Below are 17,116 nucleotides of genomic sequence, written 5' to 3' on the forward strand. Positions count from 1 at the left end.
CCCTGCTCCAGCCCTTTCCCTGCTGCTCCTGTCTGCAGAGCCCTGAAGAAGCTGTAGAGCCTGCGCCTGCTGTCAGATGGAGAAACAGGACGGGCTTGTAGTGATAGGGTGAGGGGGAATGGCTTTGAGCTGGGAGAGGGGAGATTTGGACTGGAGATTAGGAAGAAATTCTTTCCAGTGAGGGTGCTGAGACATTGGAACAGGTTGCCCAGGGAGGTTGTGGATGCCTCCTCCCTGGGGGTGTTCAAGGCCAGGTTGGTTGAGGCCTTGGAGGGGTTCAAGAAACATGTGGATGTGGCGCTTGGGGACATGGTTTAATGGCCATGGTGGTCTTAAGGTTGAAGGTTGTGCTCCATAATCTGTAAGGCCTCTTCCAACCAAAACAATTCTATGATTCTGTGCTTCTGTATGAGTAACATAAAAGGTTTTGAAGTGGGGCAGATGCCCACAGCTAAGTGGGAAGATGAAGAAGATGGGTCTATTTTTAAAGGACAAATGGTGTGTGTGTGAGGGGAAGGGTGTTCACCTGCCACGTGGCTTGGGGGCCGAATGCAACTTCTCTTCTCCAGCCAGCTCCTGGGTCAGGTCTCACCACAGGGTGAGCTGGGGGATGTTGCCACAGCCCAAAAGCCACAGAGCCCTGAGCGGCCAGTCCTAGGGGATGTAGGTGCACGGAGGTATTGCTTGGTTTACTGAAGTTCAGGTTTCTGTCTATTCCTGCAGTCTTGGATCAGTAAAAACGCTGAAGCCGATGCTAACCTAAATCTGTTCAATGTGACAGAACAAGATGAAGGAGAATATCTGTGTAGAGCCAACAATTTCGTAGGCATAGCCGAAAAACCATTTTGGCTCCACATTCGCAAACCAAAACCAGGTAAACCACAGACTCTGTCCCAAGGCCCTGGCAACTGCAAGAATGAGCTATATCATAACATTTTTTAAGCAGCTTAGTGATTAAACATGACTCTTCATTTTGTATTCTACGCTGTCAACTGACATGGCTGAATGGCTTTATTCTATTTCCTTGCTGATTTCATGATTTTTTTTAAACTCTTATTATTAATTTATAATACTTCTCTTTTTTTTGGTCTTAATTATTATTATTCCTTCCACAAGAATGTAAAATGCCTTTACAGCAATTGCCATGGAAAAATTCCCACAATAAAATGACTGGGCAACGTTTTGCTCCCAACTCTTCCTGCTTTCCTTCCTTTCCCTTCCCTGACGATTGAGTGCTGAGAACGGACCTGCTGACCTTCAACCAAACTGGTTCAGTGTTTTTACCCACCCATCCCCCCCCCAAAAAAAAAGTGATGTGATCAGTGCATTAGATACCTGTCCTGTGGGGCAGTGATGGAGAAATAACCATCAGCGTTGCAAAAGTGTCAAAGAGCAACAGCAATCTCCTGGGGTTTGACCCCAGCGTGGAGGACTTGGCTGCTCGATGCCGCTGCAGGAAGGTTCCCTCTGGTTACCTTCTTGTTCCCAGCCTCTGTATCAATATGTGGTGCACTGGAGGGGGGGCAAAAAAATAACACATTAAAAATCTCAGATTCTCTGTTTATTTGAAGAATTAATGAACCAAAATGTTTGTATCCATTCCTCTGATCAGCACTTGACTCCTTCCCCACTACATCCCCCCTTCCTTTCTCCTCTCTCCCTGCCTTCCCTTTCCTTCCTTCTTTCCCCCACCCCCTCCTACTCACCCTACTAACCCCAAGTCAGTCATATTGTGGGGGCAATTTTTCAGCTGGATGCTTTGCCTTGCATGCTTCTCTAGTGGGACAGAGTAAGAACCTGGTGAAGGGACCCTATTTTATTTTATACTTTTTTTTTTTTTGTTACCTCTTTTATTTTTGTGTGCTTTTGACTACAGGTTGCAGAGGGGAAATGCATAAATCAGTGTGGACGCTGGGCCATTGGAAACCAATCCAAACCAAACCAAACCAAACCAAACCAAACCACCTTTCTTGTGTTGTTTTTTTTTTTTTTCCTTAATCTGCTCTTTGAGAAAATTTGCCTGTGGTGTCTTCACCCTTGCTGGGAATGTGGCTTACTCTCTGTTTTTCCCCTCTTTCTGTATGTGTTTTTTTCTCCCCCTAGACGGCAGGTGTTAACACCACGGATAAGGAGCTAGAGATTCTGTACTTGCGCAATGTAACTTTTGAGGATGCTGGGGAGTATACTTGTCTCGCAGGGAATTCTATTGGGTTCTCCCATCACTCTGCTTGGCTGACGGTGCTACCAGGTATTTCCTCCTCTGCTGGCCTCTTCCTTCCTGCCTTCCTGCCTGCCCTTCTCTCCTCCTCCAGGGTTTTTCTCCACGTTTTGCTTTAGAAATGCCAAGTTCCTGCAGACCACCCCTTGGTTTTGGAAGGCAGCCCGTTCTCCGAGGAGAAGTTTGCTGTGCTGCTGGGAAAGCCACCCAGCAGAAGACCTCTGGTGCATATTCACAGCTGAGACTTTTTGCACTGCAGCTCCTGGTTTAAATGCCTGGTGTCTTTAAATGCTCGGCATCTTTAAATGCCTAGTGTCTTTAAATGCCTGGCATCTTTAAGTGCCCAGCATCTTTAGATGCCTGGTGTCTTTAAATGCCCAGCATCTTTAAATGCCTAGTGTCTTTAAATGCCTGGCATCTTTAAGTGCCCAGCATCTTTAGATGCCTGGTGTCTTTAAATGCCCAGCATCTTTAAATGCCCGGTGTCATTTTGCAGCAAGCAGGTCAAGGGATGTTCTCCTCCCTCCTCCACTCTACCCACATCTCGAGTGTTGTGTCCAGGCCTGAGCTCCTCAGTGCAAGAAGGACAGGGACTTGCTGGAGAAGGTACAGCTAAGGGCTACAAGGAGGCTGAGGGGACTGGAACATCTTTGTGATGTAGGAAAGGCTGAGAGAATTGGGGCTTTTTAGCCTGGAGAATAGCAGACTCCAGGGGGATCTCATCAATGGTGATCAATAATTAAAGGATGGGTGGCAGGAGGATGGAACCAGGTTTTGTTCAGTGGTACCCAGTGACAGGGCAAGGGGTAGTGGGCATAAACTTGAACATAAAAGGTTCCATATTAACATGAGGAGGAACTTCTTTAACTGAAGGGTGACAGAGCCCTGAAGCAGGCTGCCCAGAGAGGTTGTGGAGTCTCCATCTCTGGAGACATTCCAAACCCATCTGGATGCATTCCTGTGCGACCTTCTCTAGGTGAACCTGCCTTGGCAGGGGGGTTGGACTCGATGATCTACAGTGGTCCCATCCAACCCCTAACATTCTGTGATCTAGATAACAAGGAGGTGTTCACAGCCTCTTTGTTGGGAGACTGAGTGACAAGATTAGGACTTTTTCTTCTTAAACAGCCAGAGGGAGAAGGAAAAAGCATCAGGGGCAATGTTTTTAAAGTAGAGCAGGGTAGATTTAGATTGGACAGTAGGAAACAGTTCTTTACTATGAGGGTGATGAAGCACTGGCACAGGTTGGCCCCAAGAAGTTGTAGAAGTCTCAGCCCTGGAATTGTGTAAGACCAGGCTGGATGAGGCTGTGAGCAAGCTGGTCTAGTGGGAGGTGTCCCTGCCTATGGCAGGGGTTGGAACTGAATGATCTTTAAGGTCCCTTCCAACTCAAGCCATTCTAAGATTCTATGAAACCTCCCCACCAGATGCTTCAGGGCATCTAAATTGGCCATGGACTGTAGATCATCTTATGGAGGAACTTTTCTGTCTAGCCTCATGTCTTAACCTAAAATTAGATGCAGAAGTGGTTGATGTGAGCACACCCCTCCCTGCCTGGAGCATTATTTCCACTTCATGCATGAACAGGTCAAGATAGCCATCTCCAACAGAAGGTCGAGGAGAGTCATCTGTAGAGAGAGCCCAAGAGCTCTGGCTCCCAGGGGCATTGCATGCTGCCTGCTCCAGCTGGAATCTCTGAAAGCTGCAGTGGGCTTGAAAGCAGAGGCCAGAGTGACCTCAATTTTGTGGTTATTTGACATTCAAAGCTCTCACTGACAATGGAGTCAGCTCAGAATATGCAACAGAGGGGTCTGCTTTCCAAAAGAGGACAATGAGGCTGTGCTGGCCCTTCACCTGCAGGATCTATCTCCAGCTGTGGGGCAAAGCACCAGCAATGTTCACATTAAACCTCCTGGGTGCTGTGCCTTGCAGAGGGTGCAGGAACACAGCTGGAGTACGTTCAGTAGACCCTCACTGAAAGGGCACCCAAAATCTTACCCACTCCACTTGGGATCACTCAGTCCCAGGCCCCATTTGGGTCCATCTCACAACACATCTATCTCAGGATGTGTTCAGGAACTGGAAACTTCGGCATTTCTAATCCTGACTTTCTCTGTGGGGGTGATATGGGTGTAATTGCTTCTACTGGGGCTCTAGAAGGTCTTCTCCATGCCTGACCCTGCTGCTGGTGGGATCTGCTGGTCTTTTCTCTGTTCATTTGCCAGCTCTGTAATAGCTGATCTGACTCTGTTCCTGCTTCTGCCATCCACTGGATGAGAAATGGTTGGCTTTGGTTAGAAGATGAGCATTTGTGTTGTTTTGAGAGTCTCCTGATGCTGTCTCACCTGAGTCTTGTTTTCACAATGTATGAACTCTTCTCCTCTTACTCAAACAAGGGAAAAGCAGGAGAAAACCCACCAAAAAAAACCCTGAAGTGAAACTTTATCTTGAAGTCAGATGCAGTGAAGGACAACCATCTGTGCAGCAGCAGGTCCTCAAGCCCTCCCCACAGAGAGGACACAGCACACCTGGGGAACCTCTGCTTGTAGAGCCCTGCCCACACCCCGGGAGGAGAGACATGGAGCAGAGGGCAGGACGGTGTGAGCCAAAGCAGCAGAGCTGTGCCACCAGCCATAGTGCTTGGTCCTGGGAGATCTGGTAACCCCTCCTCACAGGAGGAGATTGGGAGCCCTCCAGTGTCACCCTTGCCCCATGTCCCTCTGGAAAGAGTCACTAAAGACCCGATGTGGAGCCTGCTGCTGCCAGGGGAAAGCTCCTGCTGCTGGCTGGAGGTGCTGCTTTGAGGCAGCAGTGATGGACATGAGCCATCTGTGAGTCACCACACCAGCATGACTTCACTATAAAGTTGCCCACTGATGACTGTTCCTCTGATGCCAGCACACCTCTGGGGGACAGAAAACCAGTCCCACCATGGCTCCTTCCTCAGGTCTATGTGCCTGTCCTGAAAGGAACAAGGGGAGAAACACAGCTGGTTCCCAAGGCATCTGGCTAGCAGGTAGCCACTGCTGATGGTCTCATGCCATCACCCTTCTGGCTCAGCCACCTCTCTGGGCCAGACCTTCCAGCCCCTTCCCAGCAAAACTAGCTTTTCATAAACCATAATTACACAAATTGTTCTCATGAGGCTTTTCCTCTGACTGATGTCTTACTCCTGGGTGCCCTTCAAGCCCCTTGGTCCCTCAAGGCAGGCACTGGTCTGGTGGAATTCTTTGCTGGAGAAGCCAAATCAGCCAAGTGCAGCAAACCCCAGTCCTGCAGCCTTTGCACATCTGAGACATCCACCTAGGTAGTGGGGATGTGCATGGAAAGCAAGATCTGGGTCAGAGGAACATCACAGACAGGTGAAGATTCCTTCAGCCTGGAGCAGTGGTTTTCAACCTGTGGGCTGAAGGCTGTTAGAAACCCCATGGTTCAACCAGGGGCAGTAAAGTTAGCCCACCAAAGGCAAGCCAAGTATTAGAGCTACAACCACAGGTGGAAAACCACTAGCCTAGGAGAGTCCCCTCACTGAAGGTGGTGTAGAAGAGCAAGTCCTCCCCAAATTCTTTGTGCTGCATTTGTGTAGCTGTGTGTGGGCAGCTGCCCACCCTGCCCTGACTGCTCCCTCTTGTCACCTTGCAGCAGAGGAGCTCCTGGAGATGGATGACTCGGGCTCAGTGTACGCTGGCGTCCTCAGCTATGGCACTGGCTTTGTTCTCTTCGTCATGGTGGTGGCTGCTGTGTTTGTCTGCAGGATGAAAACACCAAACAAAAAAGCCATCAACACCCCCACTGTACAGAAAGTCTCCAAATTCCCACTCAAGAGACAGGTAACAGAAAGTAGATACAAGATTCCTACTCCCCTCTATGGGCATCCCTTTGGTTGGTTGGGGGTTGGGTTTTTTTGCCCCTTCCTTGAAATTTTCTCTCCAGGTGAGAAGCTCTACCAGAAAAAGCATTGTCCAAGAGGGACAGAAGCTGGCTGCAGCCTGAGAGTTTAACCTCTTTTGTTCACTGCTATTCAAGTGGAGCAGTAGCTGGTGGCAGCTGAGTCTGGTTCATGAGCAGCTCCCAAGCAGCCATGTTTCTGTCACCCTTGTCCAAGAGGGGCTGGCAGTGCAGCTGTGGGTGCCACAGCAAGCACATCTTGCAGAGGGACAGATTAGTCCAGGCTCCCTGGTGGAGCAGGGATTTCTTTGGGAAGCAGGAGCACGTTTAGTTATGCTTGTTCCTGCTTTCACAGTGGTCACTGGTGAACCCCCAAACCAGCTCTCACAGAGATGGGAGAGGGTCCTTTTTCTCCATGCAGTTGGAGAAGCTCTGCTGTGGGTAATTGCAGAGATCAAAAGGCACCGTGTAGAACCATGTAGTGACAGCTTTCATGGCTTTGGTGCAAGCTGATGGGAAGCATTTGCAGTGCCAGGGCACAAGAAGTCACCCCATATCCTGTACATTGTGTGGAGATGCACACAGAGTGAATGAACAGATTGCACCTCCTGCCAGCTGGAGGGCACTGCCTGACCTGTCCCACTTTTCCACCAGCTAAAAACCCGCTATGAGCCTAGATGAGCGCAGTTTTGCAAGGATGGAGGGAGAGGTGGAGGGTGAAGAGGGATTTAGACGAGGCGTTAGAAATAATTTCTTGACAGTGAGGGTGGGGAGACACTGGAACAGGTTGTGCAGGGAGGTTGTGGATGCCCCCTCCCTGGAGGTGTTCAAGGCCAGGTTGGATGAGGCCTTAAGCAGCCTGGTCTAGTGCGAGGTGTCCCTGCTCACAGCAAGGGGGTTGGAACTGGATGATCTTCAAGGTCCCTCCCAACCCAAACCATTCTGGGATTCCGTGATTTCCCATGCAGAAATTGCCAGAAGGTTGTCAGCAGGCACAGAATAGTCCAAACCCTTGCAGTGCTCCACCTCAGGCACCACCTTCCTGAGGAATACAGTTGGCAATAACACTCCGTTTGCTCTACCCAAGCAGGTGTCGCTGGAGTCCAACTCTTCCATGAATTCCAACACGCCCCTGGTGCGGATCACCAGGCTCTCCTCCAGCGATGGGCCCATGCTGGCCAACGTCTCCGAGCTGGAGCTACCCCCAGACCCCAAGTGGGAACTGGCACGCTCTCGGTCAGTCAGCCAACGGCTTAGGGTCCCCCTGCCCGCTGGTGCTGTTGCTACCCCCGGTGCCCACTAACACACCTCCTTCTTCCCTCCCTCCAGCCTGACCCTGGGGAAGCCGCTCGGCGAGGGCTGTTTTGGCCAAGTGGTGATGGCAGAAGCCATTGGGATTGATAAGGACAAGCCAAACAAGGCCATCACGGTGGCTGTCAAGATGTTAAAAGGTATGAGTAGTGCAGGGAAGGCAGAACAAGGTACTGCTCTGGGGTGTCCTCCACCTCCCTCTCTTGAAAGTCTTTCAGACAAACAGAAAAGAAGAAAGCGAGAGCAGCCTTCCTGCCCCTTGGCACACAGAGCCTGGGGCTGAGGGCTGGCTCCTTGGAGAGCACCTGAAAGTGCAGATCCCAGCAGGAAGAGGGCCTGGGAATTAACCAGGTTCCCTGCCAAGGAGTAATAACATCCCTGAGAAGAAGGGGAACCCCCTTCACTTTGAGCCAGCTCCGTGAATCAGCTCACTCCTTACTCCTCCCAAATCTGCTCACTCCTTACTCCTCCCAAATCTCCTCACTCCCATATCTGCTCACTCCTGAAGAAACTCAGTTCCCAGGCACCTTCTCGAGGAGTTTCTTCATTGAAGAAACTTGATCCCAAACTCCTGAGACATTAAAGGGAGGCCAGCAACGGGCACCTCTGGATGAGTCTTCATTTCTCATCCTTCCACAGACAAAAATCCCCCCGGGGAGTTCAGCTGGAGCAAGCAGGGCAGATGCTGCAGCCTTGAGCAGCCTGGGGTTAGGTTACCTGGGGGGGGGGGGTGACACCTTTAAAAAAGAAAACTGACATTTCTTATCAGCAAAGGATTCACTTCAGTTCCTTTTCCTTCAGCCCACTGTGAAGTTGGTTTTGGAAGCAGGACCGTTTCCATCTCTCCAAACCAAAGCATTCATCTGGGGAGGTTTTCCCTCAATTTTTTTCTACTTTGGGAGAAAAAATAGTTCTAGTTTTGTAGAAAAATTGTAGCTTTCCATGCAAAACAAATGGATTCCTTCCTGTAGCCCCTCTCCAGCTCTGGCCTTAACTCCTTAAGTCTTTGACCCTGGGGACAAGGGAGGGAAACAGTCAGAAAACCCAAATGATCCCTGGTGTCAAAGCTGACTTTCTTTAATTCATACTTCAGGGTGAAAGAGAAGATGAAAAGGTTTCTTGGTTTCCAATATGAATATTTCTCTCCATTTATTTAATGTGTTCAGTTTTGGGGGTTTTTGTGTTCTTTGGTGGTAATAGGCTTGGGTTTATTTTGATTCTTCTTCCCAAAGTAGAATAAACTCCAAAATCCTGCCAGATTTTGAGCAGTTTCCCCATCAAAGCCCCACATGGCTACGCAGCCAAACACTTCATTTTCTTCCTGACACTGGGTTTTTTGCTTTCCTTTCTTCCTTTCTGCAGATGATGCCACAGACAAGGACCTTTCTGACCTGGTCTCTGAGATGGAGATGATGAAAATGATTGGGAAGCATAAAAACATCATCAACCTGCTCGGTGCCTGCACGCAGGACGGTAGGTAGCAAAGCAGCCTGGTGCTCCCAGAGCTTTGGGAGGTGCAGGTTTGACTGGTCCTTCTGTGGGCTCGGCTCACTGGCTGCCCAGAAGGTCTCACAGGTGAGATTTGAGTGGGCAGCTGTTCCCCCACTGGATGCTGATGTTCTCTTCCTTGCAGGACCGCTCTACGTGTTGGTGGAATACGCATCCAAGGGGAACTTGCGGGAATACCTCAGGGCACGTCGCCCACCTGGCATGGACTACTCCTTTGACACCTGCAAGCTGCCCGAGGAGCAGCTGACATTTAAAGACCTGGTTTCCTGTGCCTACCAGGTGGCCCGTGGCATGGAGTACCTGGCATCTCAGAAAGTGAGTTGAGAAAGCTCATCTGGTAGAATGATTAGCCCCCTGTGTGCCAAGGCGTTGAAGTGCTGGGTGTGTGCAGGGCAACTTCAAGCAAAGTGTTTCAGGCAGAAGCTTTCTGGAGAGCAGAGTTTTCAGTGCAAAGTATCCTGGGTTCTTTGCAGGAGGCTTCAGCTACATGAAGAAGTTAAAGAATCACAAAATTGTTTTGGTTGGAGAAGACCTTTAAGATCATCAAGTCCAACCATCAACCCAACACCAGCAGTACCAGTGTCTCCCCACCCACACTGGAAAGAATGTCTTCCAATTCCAGTCTAAATCTCCTCTCCTCAGGCTTCAATCCATTCCCTCTCATCCTATCACTGTAAGCCTTTGTAAAAAGTCCAGCTCTCCTGCAGCCCCCTTCAGGCACTGGAAGGCTGCTCAAAAGTCTCCAGACTGAACAGCCCCAGCTCTCTCAGCCTGTCCCCATAGGGGACATGCTCCAGCCCTCTGATCGTCATCTTCTGATCATCATCCCACACTCCTCTTCTTGGAGAAACAGGGCAGAGAGACAGCTTCACACCCAGCAGGCACTGACAGAAGAGGAGGGTTGGCTTTCTGATCTGTGCCATCCCTCTAGGGGAGAAAAGAACCTGTGGCTGTGTCAGGGATGGGGTGCTGCCCGCGTGATGGGGCAGTGACACAGAACGTGAGGAGCTTTATGAGCTTGGGAGTCAGTGCAAGGGCAGCTCATAAACCACCCAGTTCTGCTCGTCCTGGGCGTGAGCAGCTAACCAGCTCTTGTTTCTTGCCTTCCTCACCTTCCACAGTGCATCCACCGTGACTTGGCAGCCAGGAACGTGCTGGTCACTGAGGACAACGTGATGAAAATCGCTGATTTTGGCCTCGCCAGGGACGTTCACAACATCGACTACTACAAGAAAACCACCAATGTGAGTATGGAGCTGCCAAGGGCTGCAGGTCTCCTCCTGCCAGGGAACTCAGTCATCCCTGCAGCAAGTGGCCCCTGTGCCACAGCTCCCTTTCTAGAAGGGCTTAGGAGGAAGAAATCTGGTGGTCTCACCTCATGAGGCACTGGAGACAGGCTGGTCCCAGAAGTCCACCCACTACCCCTTGTCTTCCTGAGGGATACTGTGGCTGCTCACAGTTGGTTGTGAGGTGTGCTCCAATGTCTCACCACTCTCACTGTAAATTTCTTCTTGATCTCCAGTCTAAATCTCCTCTCTTCCAGCTTCAATTCGTTCCCTCCCACCCTACCACAACAAATCTGTCCCTTCAAATCTAAACCAGGTTTGGATCTAGGAATCAAACTTCTTCTTCCAACCTAAGAGCTGGGAAGTGTTGTTTGCTGCATTTCTGAGCAGGGGATGCTGTTCCCATGCAGAGATTTAGATGCTCTGAGAGGTTAAAGCTGCCTTGGCAATGAAACAGAACCCTCTGCAGAGAAGCCTTCACTCCAGGCCTGTCAGTGAAGATCCAGGGATCAAATCCTCTAATCTGTTTATGTGTGGCCACTGCTGCTTTGGGCAGTGACCGGGAAGGCAGATGTGGTTGGTAATGAAAACTGGATTAGAAAAGAAGATTCAGATGGTGCCGTGGTGGCTGGGGGAATATGCTGATGGGATGTTCCCATTGTCTTCCTAATTACAGGGTCGGCTGCCTGTGAAATGGATGGCTCCAGAAGCCTTGTTTGACCGGGTCTACACTCACCAGAGCGATGTGTAAGCAAATCCCAATACCCACTCTTTGAACAGCAATAAAATGAGAGTCAAATCCATGCCTGTTGTAGCATCCCAAAGACAAAACATCTGGAGCTCCTGGGGTTGCAAAGGCAAAGGAATCGGTTCCAAGCTGCAGCTTAGCACATCTGGTTTTTGTTTTACTGTTATCTTCTTGCTTTCATCTGAGGATCATAGAATCCTAGAGTGGGCTGGGTTGGAAGGGACCTTCAAGATCATTTAGTTCACCAGTTCCAAGCTGCAGCTTTGCACACGTGGCTTTGTTTTGCCGTTATCTCATTGCTTTCATCCAAACACCACAAAATCATAGACTCCTGGGATGGCTTGGGTTGGAAGGAACCTTCAAGATCATCTAGCTCCAACTCCCCTGCCAATGGGCAGCCACACCTCCTACTGACCAGGTTGCTCAAGGCCCCATCCAGCTTGGCTTTTAACACTTGTAGGGAGAGGGCATCCACAACTTGCCTGGATTTCTAGTGGGCTAGTGAAAAATTTTTGGAATCTGATTTCTTGTCCAGTTGATAGAGGAGGTGATTTCATCCTGCAGTGTCCCACCCAAAAAAACCCCACCAAAAACCACCATGCAAAAAAAAAGAATAGAGATAAATGACCCTCAGCTTCCTCCACACTCTGCCCCAGACAGTTACACCTCAGCTGGGTAGGAGCTTGGCATGTTCTGTGTGGCCCACAGTCTCAAGCTGCACCAGAGGAAGTTTAGGCTGGAGGTGAGGAGAAAGTTCTTCCCAGAGAGAGTTGTTAGCCCTTGGAATGTGCTGCCCAGGGAGGAGGTGGAGTCCCCATCCCTGGAGGTGTTCAAGAGGGGATTGAACGTGGCACTTGGTGCCATGGTTTATTAGTCATGAGGTGTTGGGTGATAGGTTGGACTTGAAGATCTTTGAGGTCTTTTCCAAGCTTATTGATTCTCTGATTCTATGTGTTAGTTGAGTTGATCAGAGAATATCCCACAAATATTTTCTCAGATTGATTTTGCCACTTCATTTATTTGCTTTGCTTTTTCTTAGTCCTGTCCATTCTGGTGCCTCTGTGTGGTAAACAGAGAGCAGAGCAGAGTCAGGCCGCATCCCATCTCAGTAGCTCAGCATAAACCCTGCCTTTTATTTTTCTTTCGTTTTTTTGGGGTTGATAATGGCATTTTGAAAGCAGCTCAGCAGCCTGCTCCTCACAGCTTGCCAGTTGGGCAAAGGAATTTTGTCTATTTCTGTATTTTTGGTGGCATGCTTTGGCTTTCACCGCTCTGAAATCATCATTTCCACGCTTAAGTATTGCTGCAGCGGGCATGAGGGAGAACCCGGAGCTAGAAGGGAGAGTGAGAGCTGGAAGAGGGAAGAGCAGGCATGCATGGAAGAGGAGCAGAGACAGATAATCCCTGTTTTCAAACAGAAAAAAAAAAGAGGGCAAAAAGATATTTTTGAAGAAGAGGACTTTTAAGCAGAGCACAGCTGCGGGGCTGGAGCCTGTAACATTAGTGCTCCACTGCTGCTTTTTGTTATTGTTGTTGTTGGGGTCCTTTTTTTTTCCCCCCCTCCTCCCAGCTTGGCCAGTGAGATGAGTGTTGTAACAAGCAAGTTTTGGTATCAGCTTGCACAATTAGTGGCCTGTGGTTCCAAGCCTGCAATTCAGTGAAGCTGTGCATGAATAATTTGATTTGTTCCATTCAGTGGAGCTGGTGGATAGACCTAACAAAGAGCTGGGGGTGATAGATGGGCTGTCACCTATCTGATTAAATGCTCATTTCAATTTCAGACTTGGTGCCTGGGATTTCTTTGCTATTGAGTTGGATCAGCAGAGATCTCCAAGTAACTAGTAAAAATGGCCTAGGCAATTAGTCATGCTATTGATGACTTTGTTAGCTATGCATGGCTGCACAGAAAGAAAGCCAAGCCAGGGTCCAAGGGGATATGGGGGTGGGGGGGGGACTTGGAAAGGGAAAAAAAGGTACAAAACCCAAACCAAACCTCATTGAATTTTAAAGATCTTTTCTTTGGTTTCCAGCTGGTCTTTTGGAGTGCTACTCTGGGAGATCTTCACTTTGGGAGGGTCTCCATACCCGGGAATTCCCGTTGAGGAACTCTTCAAGCTCTTGAAGGAAGGCCATCGGATGGACAAACCTGCGAACTGCACCCATGATCTGTGAGTGTGTGGTGGGGGTCAGCTCCTCAGCCTGCTCCCCACTTTCCTCTCTGGCCAAATACCACCCCCAAGCCATGGTTTGGGTTGTTGGGGCATGCCTGCTAGGAAGCCAACACCAGGTGGATTCGCCCACCCCAATTTTTCCACTGTGAGGGTGATGGAGCACTGGAACAGGCTGCCCAGGGGGGTTGTGGAGTCTCCTTCTCTGGAGACATTCAAAACCTACCTGGATGCGCTCCTGTGTGATCTGGTGTAGGTGATCCTGCTCTGGCAGAGGGGTGTTGGGCTGAATGAGCTTTCATGGTCCCTTCCAGCCCCTGAAGTTCTGTGATTCTGTGAACTCATTTCAACTCAGCCCATGACTGCTGAGTGCCAGAAGGTGCCTGCTGTCATTTGGTGGCTGGAGGTGTAGCGCCGGTGGGTCACCTTTGGGACTGGTTCTCCTCCTGCTTTGGGAACACAGGCATGAATGAGATAGAATAGAATAGAATAAACCAGGTTGGAAGAGACCTTCAAGATCATTGCATCCAACCTGTCATCCAACACCACCTAATCAACTAAACCATGCAAACAAGCACCCTGTCAAGTCTCCTCCTGAACACCTCCAGTGATGGCGATTCCACCACCTCCCCGGGCAGTCCATTCCAATGGGCAATCACTCTCTCTGTGTGAAACTTCCTCCTGACCTCCAGCCAGAACCTCCCCTGGCGCAGCCTGAGACTGTGTCCTCTTGTTCTGGTGCTGGCTGCCTGGGAAAAGAGACCAACCTCTGCCCATCTACAACCCCCCTTCAGGTAGTTGTAGAGAGCAATAAGGTCTCCCCTGAGTCTCCTCTTCTCCAGGCTAAGCAGCCCCAGCTCCCTCAGCCTCTCCTCATAGGAGAGTATGACCAGTATGAGGAGCATGGGCTCCTCAAAACCCCCTGCAAACCCCTCCTCTTCCTCCTCCACACAGCTGGCCACGCATCAAGGCCAGCCTGGCTCTTCTCCTGGGTGGTTTGGGGGTGGGTGGGCAGTGATGAGCCCCAGCCCCGTCTGACGGTGCCCCCTCATGCAGGTACATGATCATGCGGGAGTGCTGGCACGCCGTCCCCTCGCAGCGCCCCACCTTCAAGCAGCTGGTAGAGGACCTGGACAGGGTGCTCACCGTGACATCCACCGACGTGAGTATGGGCTGGGATGGGTGCAGGGAGGAGAGGGTTGCTCAGTCCCTGAGGGGGGGCTGTGGTGGGTTGAAATTTCCCCCCCAGCTTTAACTTTGCCAGCCCAGCCCAGCTGGAAGCAAATGGAAGCTGTATTTACAGGCAAAACTATGCTCTACAACGGAACGCAGTGAATCTGTACAAAGTGTACAGGATTTACAATATTTACAGGTGTAATAAACAGCACAAGGACCCTCCCCCCGATCCAAAGACCAGGGGAAGCTACTTGCTTCTGCTTCCCTGCCTCCTTTTACCCCACTGTACAAATGGGGGAAAAGACAGAAGCAGAGGGAGGTTAATACAATGCAGCCAAGGTCAAGCAGAAGGAAGTTAGTATCTCTCCCCCAAAGAGGAAGCAAAAAGAAGGTAGAAGCCCCATCCCTGCAGGTTTTTAAGGCCAGGCTGGATGTGGCTCTGAGCAACCTCATCTAGTGTAAGGTGCCTCTGCCCATGGCAGGGGGGTTGGAATTAGATGATCCTTGAGGTCCCTTCCAACCCTAACACTTCTACGATTCTAAGAGAAGAGCAAACTGTTTTCTTAGAATCAATAAGGTTGGAAAAGACCTCAGAGATCATCAAGTCCAACCTCTCACTCAACGCCTCATGACTACTAAACCGTGGCACCAAGTGCCCCATCCAATCCATTTTTAAACACCTCCAGGGATGGTGACTCCACCTCCTCGCTGGGCAGCACATTCCAATGGCCAATCACTTTTTCTGTGAAGAACTTTCTCCTCACCTCCAGCCTAAACCTCCCCTGGTGCAGCTTGAGAATGTGTCCTCTTGTTCTGATGCTGGTTGCCTGGGAGAAGACACCAGCCCCCACCTGGCTACAACCTCCCTTCAAATAGTTGTATACAGCAATAAGGTCTCCTCTGAGCCTTCTCCAGGCTAAGCAACCCCAGCTCCCTCATCCTCTCCTCATAGGTACAACCAATCTTGTGGTAGATGTCTCTCCAATGGGATCATTTAGCATGGTCTTTGCTTTCCCTTTTCACACCCAGGAGTGAGCTATTTAGATTTTACTAATTTTCTGCTCAAGATCTGGAGGTGGGGGGAAGAAATTTAACGGCATAGCCTCACACTCCCACAGTGGCACCCAAACACTGATGTCTCTGTTGCCCTGGCAGGAGTACCTGGACCTCTCGGTGCCCTTCGAGCAGTACTCCCCAGCCGGCCAGGACACCCACAGCACCTGCTCCTCGGGGGACGACTCGGTCTTCGCACACGACCTGCTGCCCGACGAGCCCTGCCTGCCCAAGCACCCACCTTGCAACGGCGTCATCCGGACGTGAGGACCTCCCCTGGACAGACAGACGGACAGACGGACGGACGGAGGGGCGGGCGGGCGGGCAGCCTGCCCACCGAGGCGCGGACGCGAGGCGCCCCGGGGGGTGAAGCCCTAGCGAAGGATCTTCCGGTTGAACTGCGCGGTGCGCCCAGAGATTTGTGCTGTTGTCGAGCTGTTCAGGGTTAGAAACACACAACAGAAACAAGAAAACAAACAAACAGACAAGAATAATGAACTTTTTGGGGGTTGACTTTTGCCATTTTTGCCTTTTTCTTTGGGTCCCCCCCTCCCCTCTTGTTTTGGGTTTTCTTTTTCCTGTCGTTTTGCTGTATGAGGAGTCAAGAAGCACTGTTTTGGCCTGAAGGAACTAATCTCTTGCCAAGATGATTTATCATAGAGGAGTCTAATTTTTTGGGGGTGTTTTTTTCTTGTTGGTTGTTGGTTTTTTTTTTTTGCTCCTGTTTATTTTTCAGGGTATTTTTTTAACTGGGGGGGGGGGGGGAAGATTCTTTTTATTATTATTATTTGAGGGCTTTTGTTTTGTTTGTAACTAAGCAGAATGTTGAACCTGGGAAGGGGTTGACCCTTCCCAGCCCTCCGCTCTTTGCGTTTCGAGTGCCAGAGTCACCGTTCTGTGCCTGCCATAGGAAGAAGAGAAAGAAAACAAACAAACAAAAAAAACACACACACACACAAAAAAAAAACAAGAAGAAGAAAAGAAAAGTGTAAAGAATGTGGAAATTCTTTGCTTATGCAATCTGTACATGAACCTTTTTGGTGGAGCTGAAAAGCCACGTTGCCTGCAGGGATTCATATATTTATAAAGAAGAAATCTCTATATTTTTGTTGTCGTCGTCGTTTTTATAGCTTCAGGATCCTGCTACCCAGCTGCAGAGAAGGAATCCTTTTTTTTTTTTTGGAAGAAGGAAAAGAAGAAGAGAAATCATTAAGTCAAAGGCAAATTGGCATGGAGAAAGGAAGAAATAAATATATATATATATATAACAAGAAGAGACAGTTCAGTCACCTGAGATCGCAGCGGTTTTGGCCAGGCTAGGTGGCCACCAGCCCCTCGCCCTGGGCTGGGTGTGATGGGGCTATGCCAACGTGGGACCAGACCCTGGGGACCTGCATCCTGCCCTGGAGAGGAGAACATTACCCACCTGAGAGCAGCGGGGGACTTGGCTCCTGGCTGCCCACGCAAACCACATCCTGACTTTTGGGAAGAGTCATCTCGGGGGCAGGGTGGGGGTGGTAAAAGGAACCCTGAATCTTGCTTTTTTGGGGGGGGGGGAGAAAAACACCTGAAAAATCTCACTTTGGGGGAAGAAAGAAACCTAAAATCTCACTTCTGGCGGGAGGAAACCCCAAAATCTTACCTTTTAGGGGTTAAAAAAAACCTACATCTCACTTTTGGGGAGGAAAACCCCCAACATCTTACTTTTAGGGATTAAAACCCCCCAAAAGCTTACTTTCAGGGATGAAAACCCTCCCAA

At 49.9% G+C, this 17,116-nt stretch overlaps 1 protein-coding gene across 7 annotated transcripts in view; it reads left to right on the plus strand.

Annotated features, from left to right (window-relative positions):
- FGFR3 (fibroblast growth factor receptor 3) overlaps positions 1 to 15,721 on the plus strand; it is a 64,615-nt gene extending 48,894 nt beyond the window's left edge. For 2 of the 7 annotated variants that reach the window (XM_068149572.1, XM_068149573.1), the window contains exons 8-18: positions 724 to 874; positions 5,861 to 6,054; positions 7,197 to 7,342; positions 7,436 to 7,557; positions 8,780 to 8,890; positions 9,051 to 9,241; positions 10,048 to 10,170; positions 10,889 to 10,959; positions 12,991 to 13,128; positions 14,185 to 14,290; positions 15,460 to 15,721. In XM_068149572.1, the coding sequence (XP_068005673.1) occupies positions 724 to 874; positions 5,861 to 6,054; positions 7,197 to 7,342; positions 7,436 to 7,557; positions 8,780 to 8,890; positions 9,051 to 9,241; positions 10,048 to 10,170; positions 10,889 to 10,959; positions 12,991 to 13,128; positions 14,185 to 14,290; positions 15,460 to 15,624 (1,518 nt within the window). In that variant the 3' untranslated portion in view covers positions 15,625 to 15,721. Of the gene's footprint in view, positions 1 to 723; positions 875 to 2,103; positions 2,249 to 5,860; positions 6,055 to 7,193; positions 7,343 to 7,435; positions 7,558 to 8,779; positions 8,891 to 9,050; positions 9,242 to 10,047; positions 10,171 to 10,888; positions 10,960 to 12,990; positions 13,129 to 14,184; positions 14,291 to 15,459 lie in introns of all 7 variants that reach the window. The other 5 variants (XM_068149574.1, XM_068149575.1, XM_068149576.1 and 2 more) reach the window with 5 other exon arrangements.
- Positions 15,722 to 17,116: the final 1,395 nt, after the last annotated feature.

The sequence above is a fragment of the Melanerpes formicivorus genome, unplaced genomic scaffold (genome assembly GCF_026170545.1).
Source record: "Melanerpes formicivorus ecotype bairdi unplaced genomic scaffold, bMelFor1.0.p_v2 SCAF_18, whole genome shotgun sequence".
In the NCBI taxonomy this organism is placed as follows: Eukaryota; Metazoa; Chordata; class Aves; order Piciformes; family Picidae; genus Melanerpes; species Melanerpes formicivorus.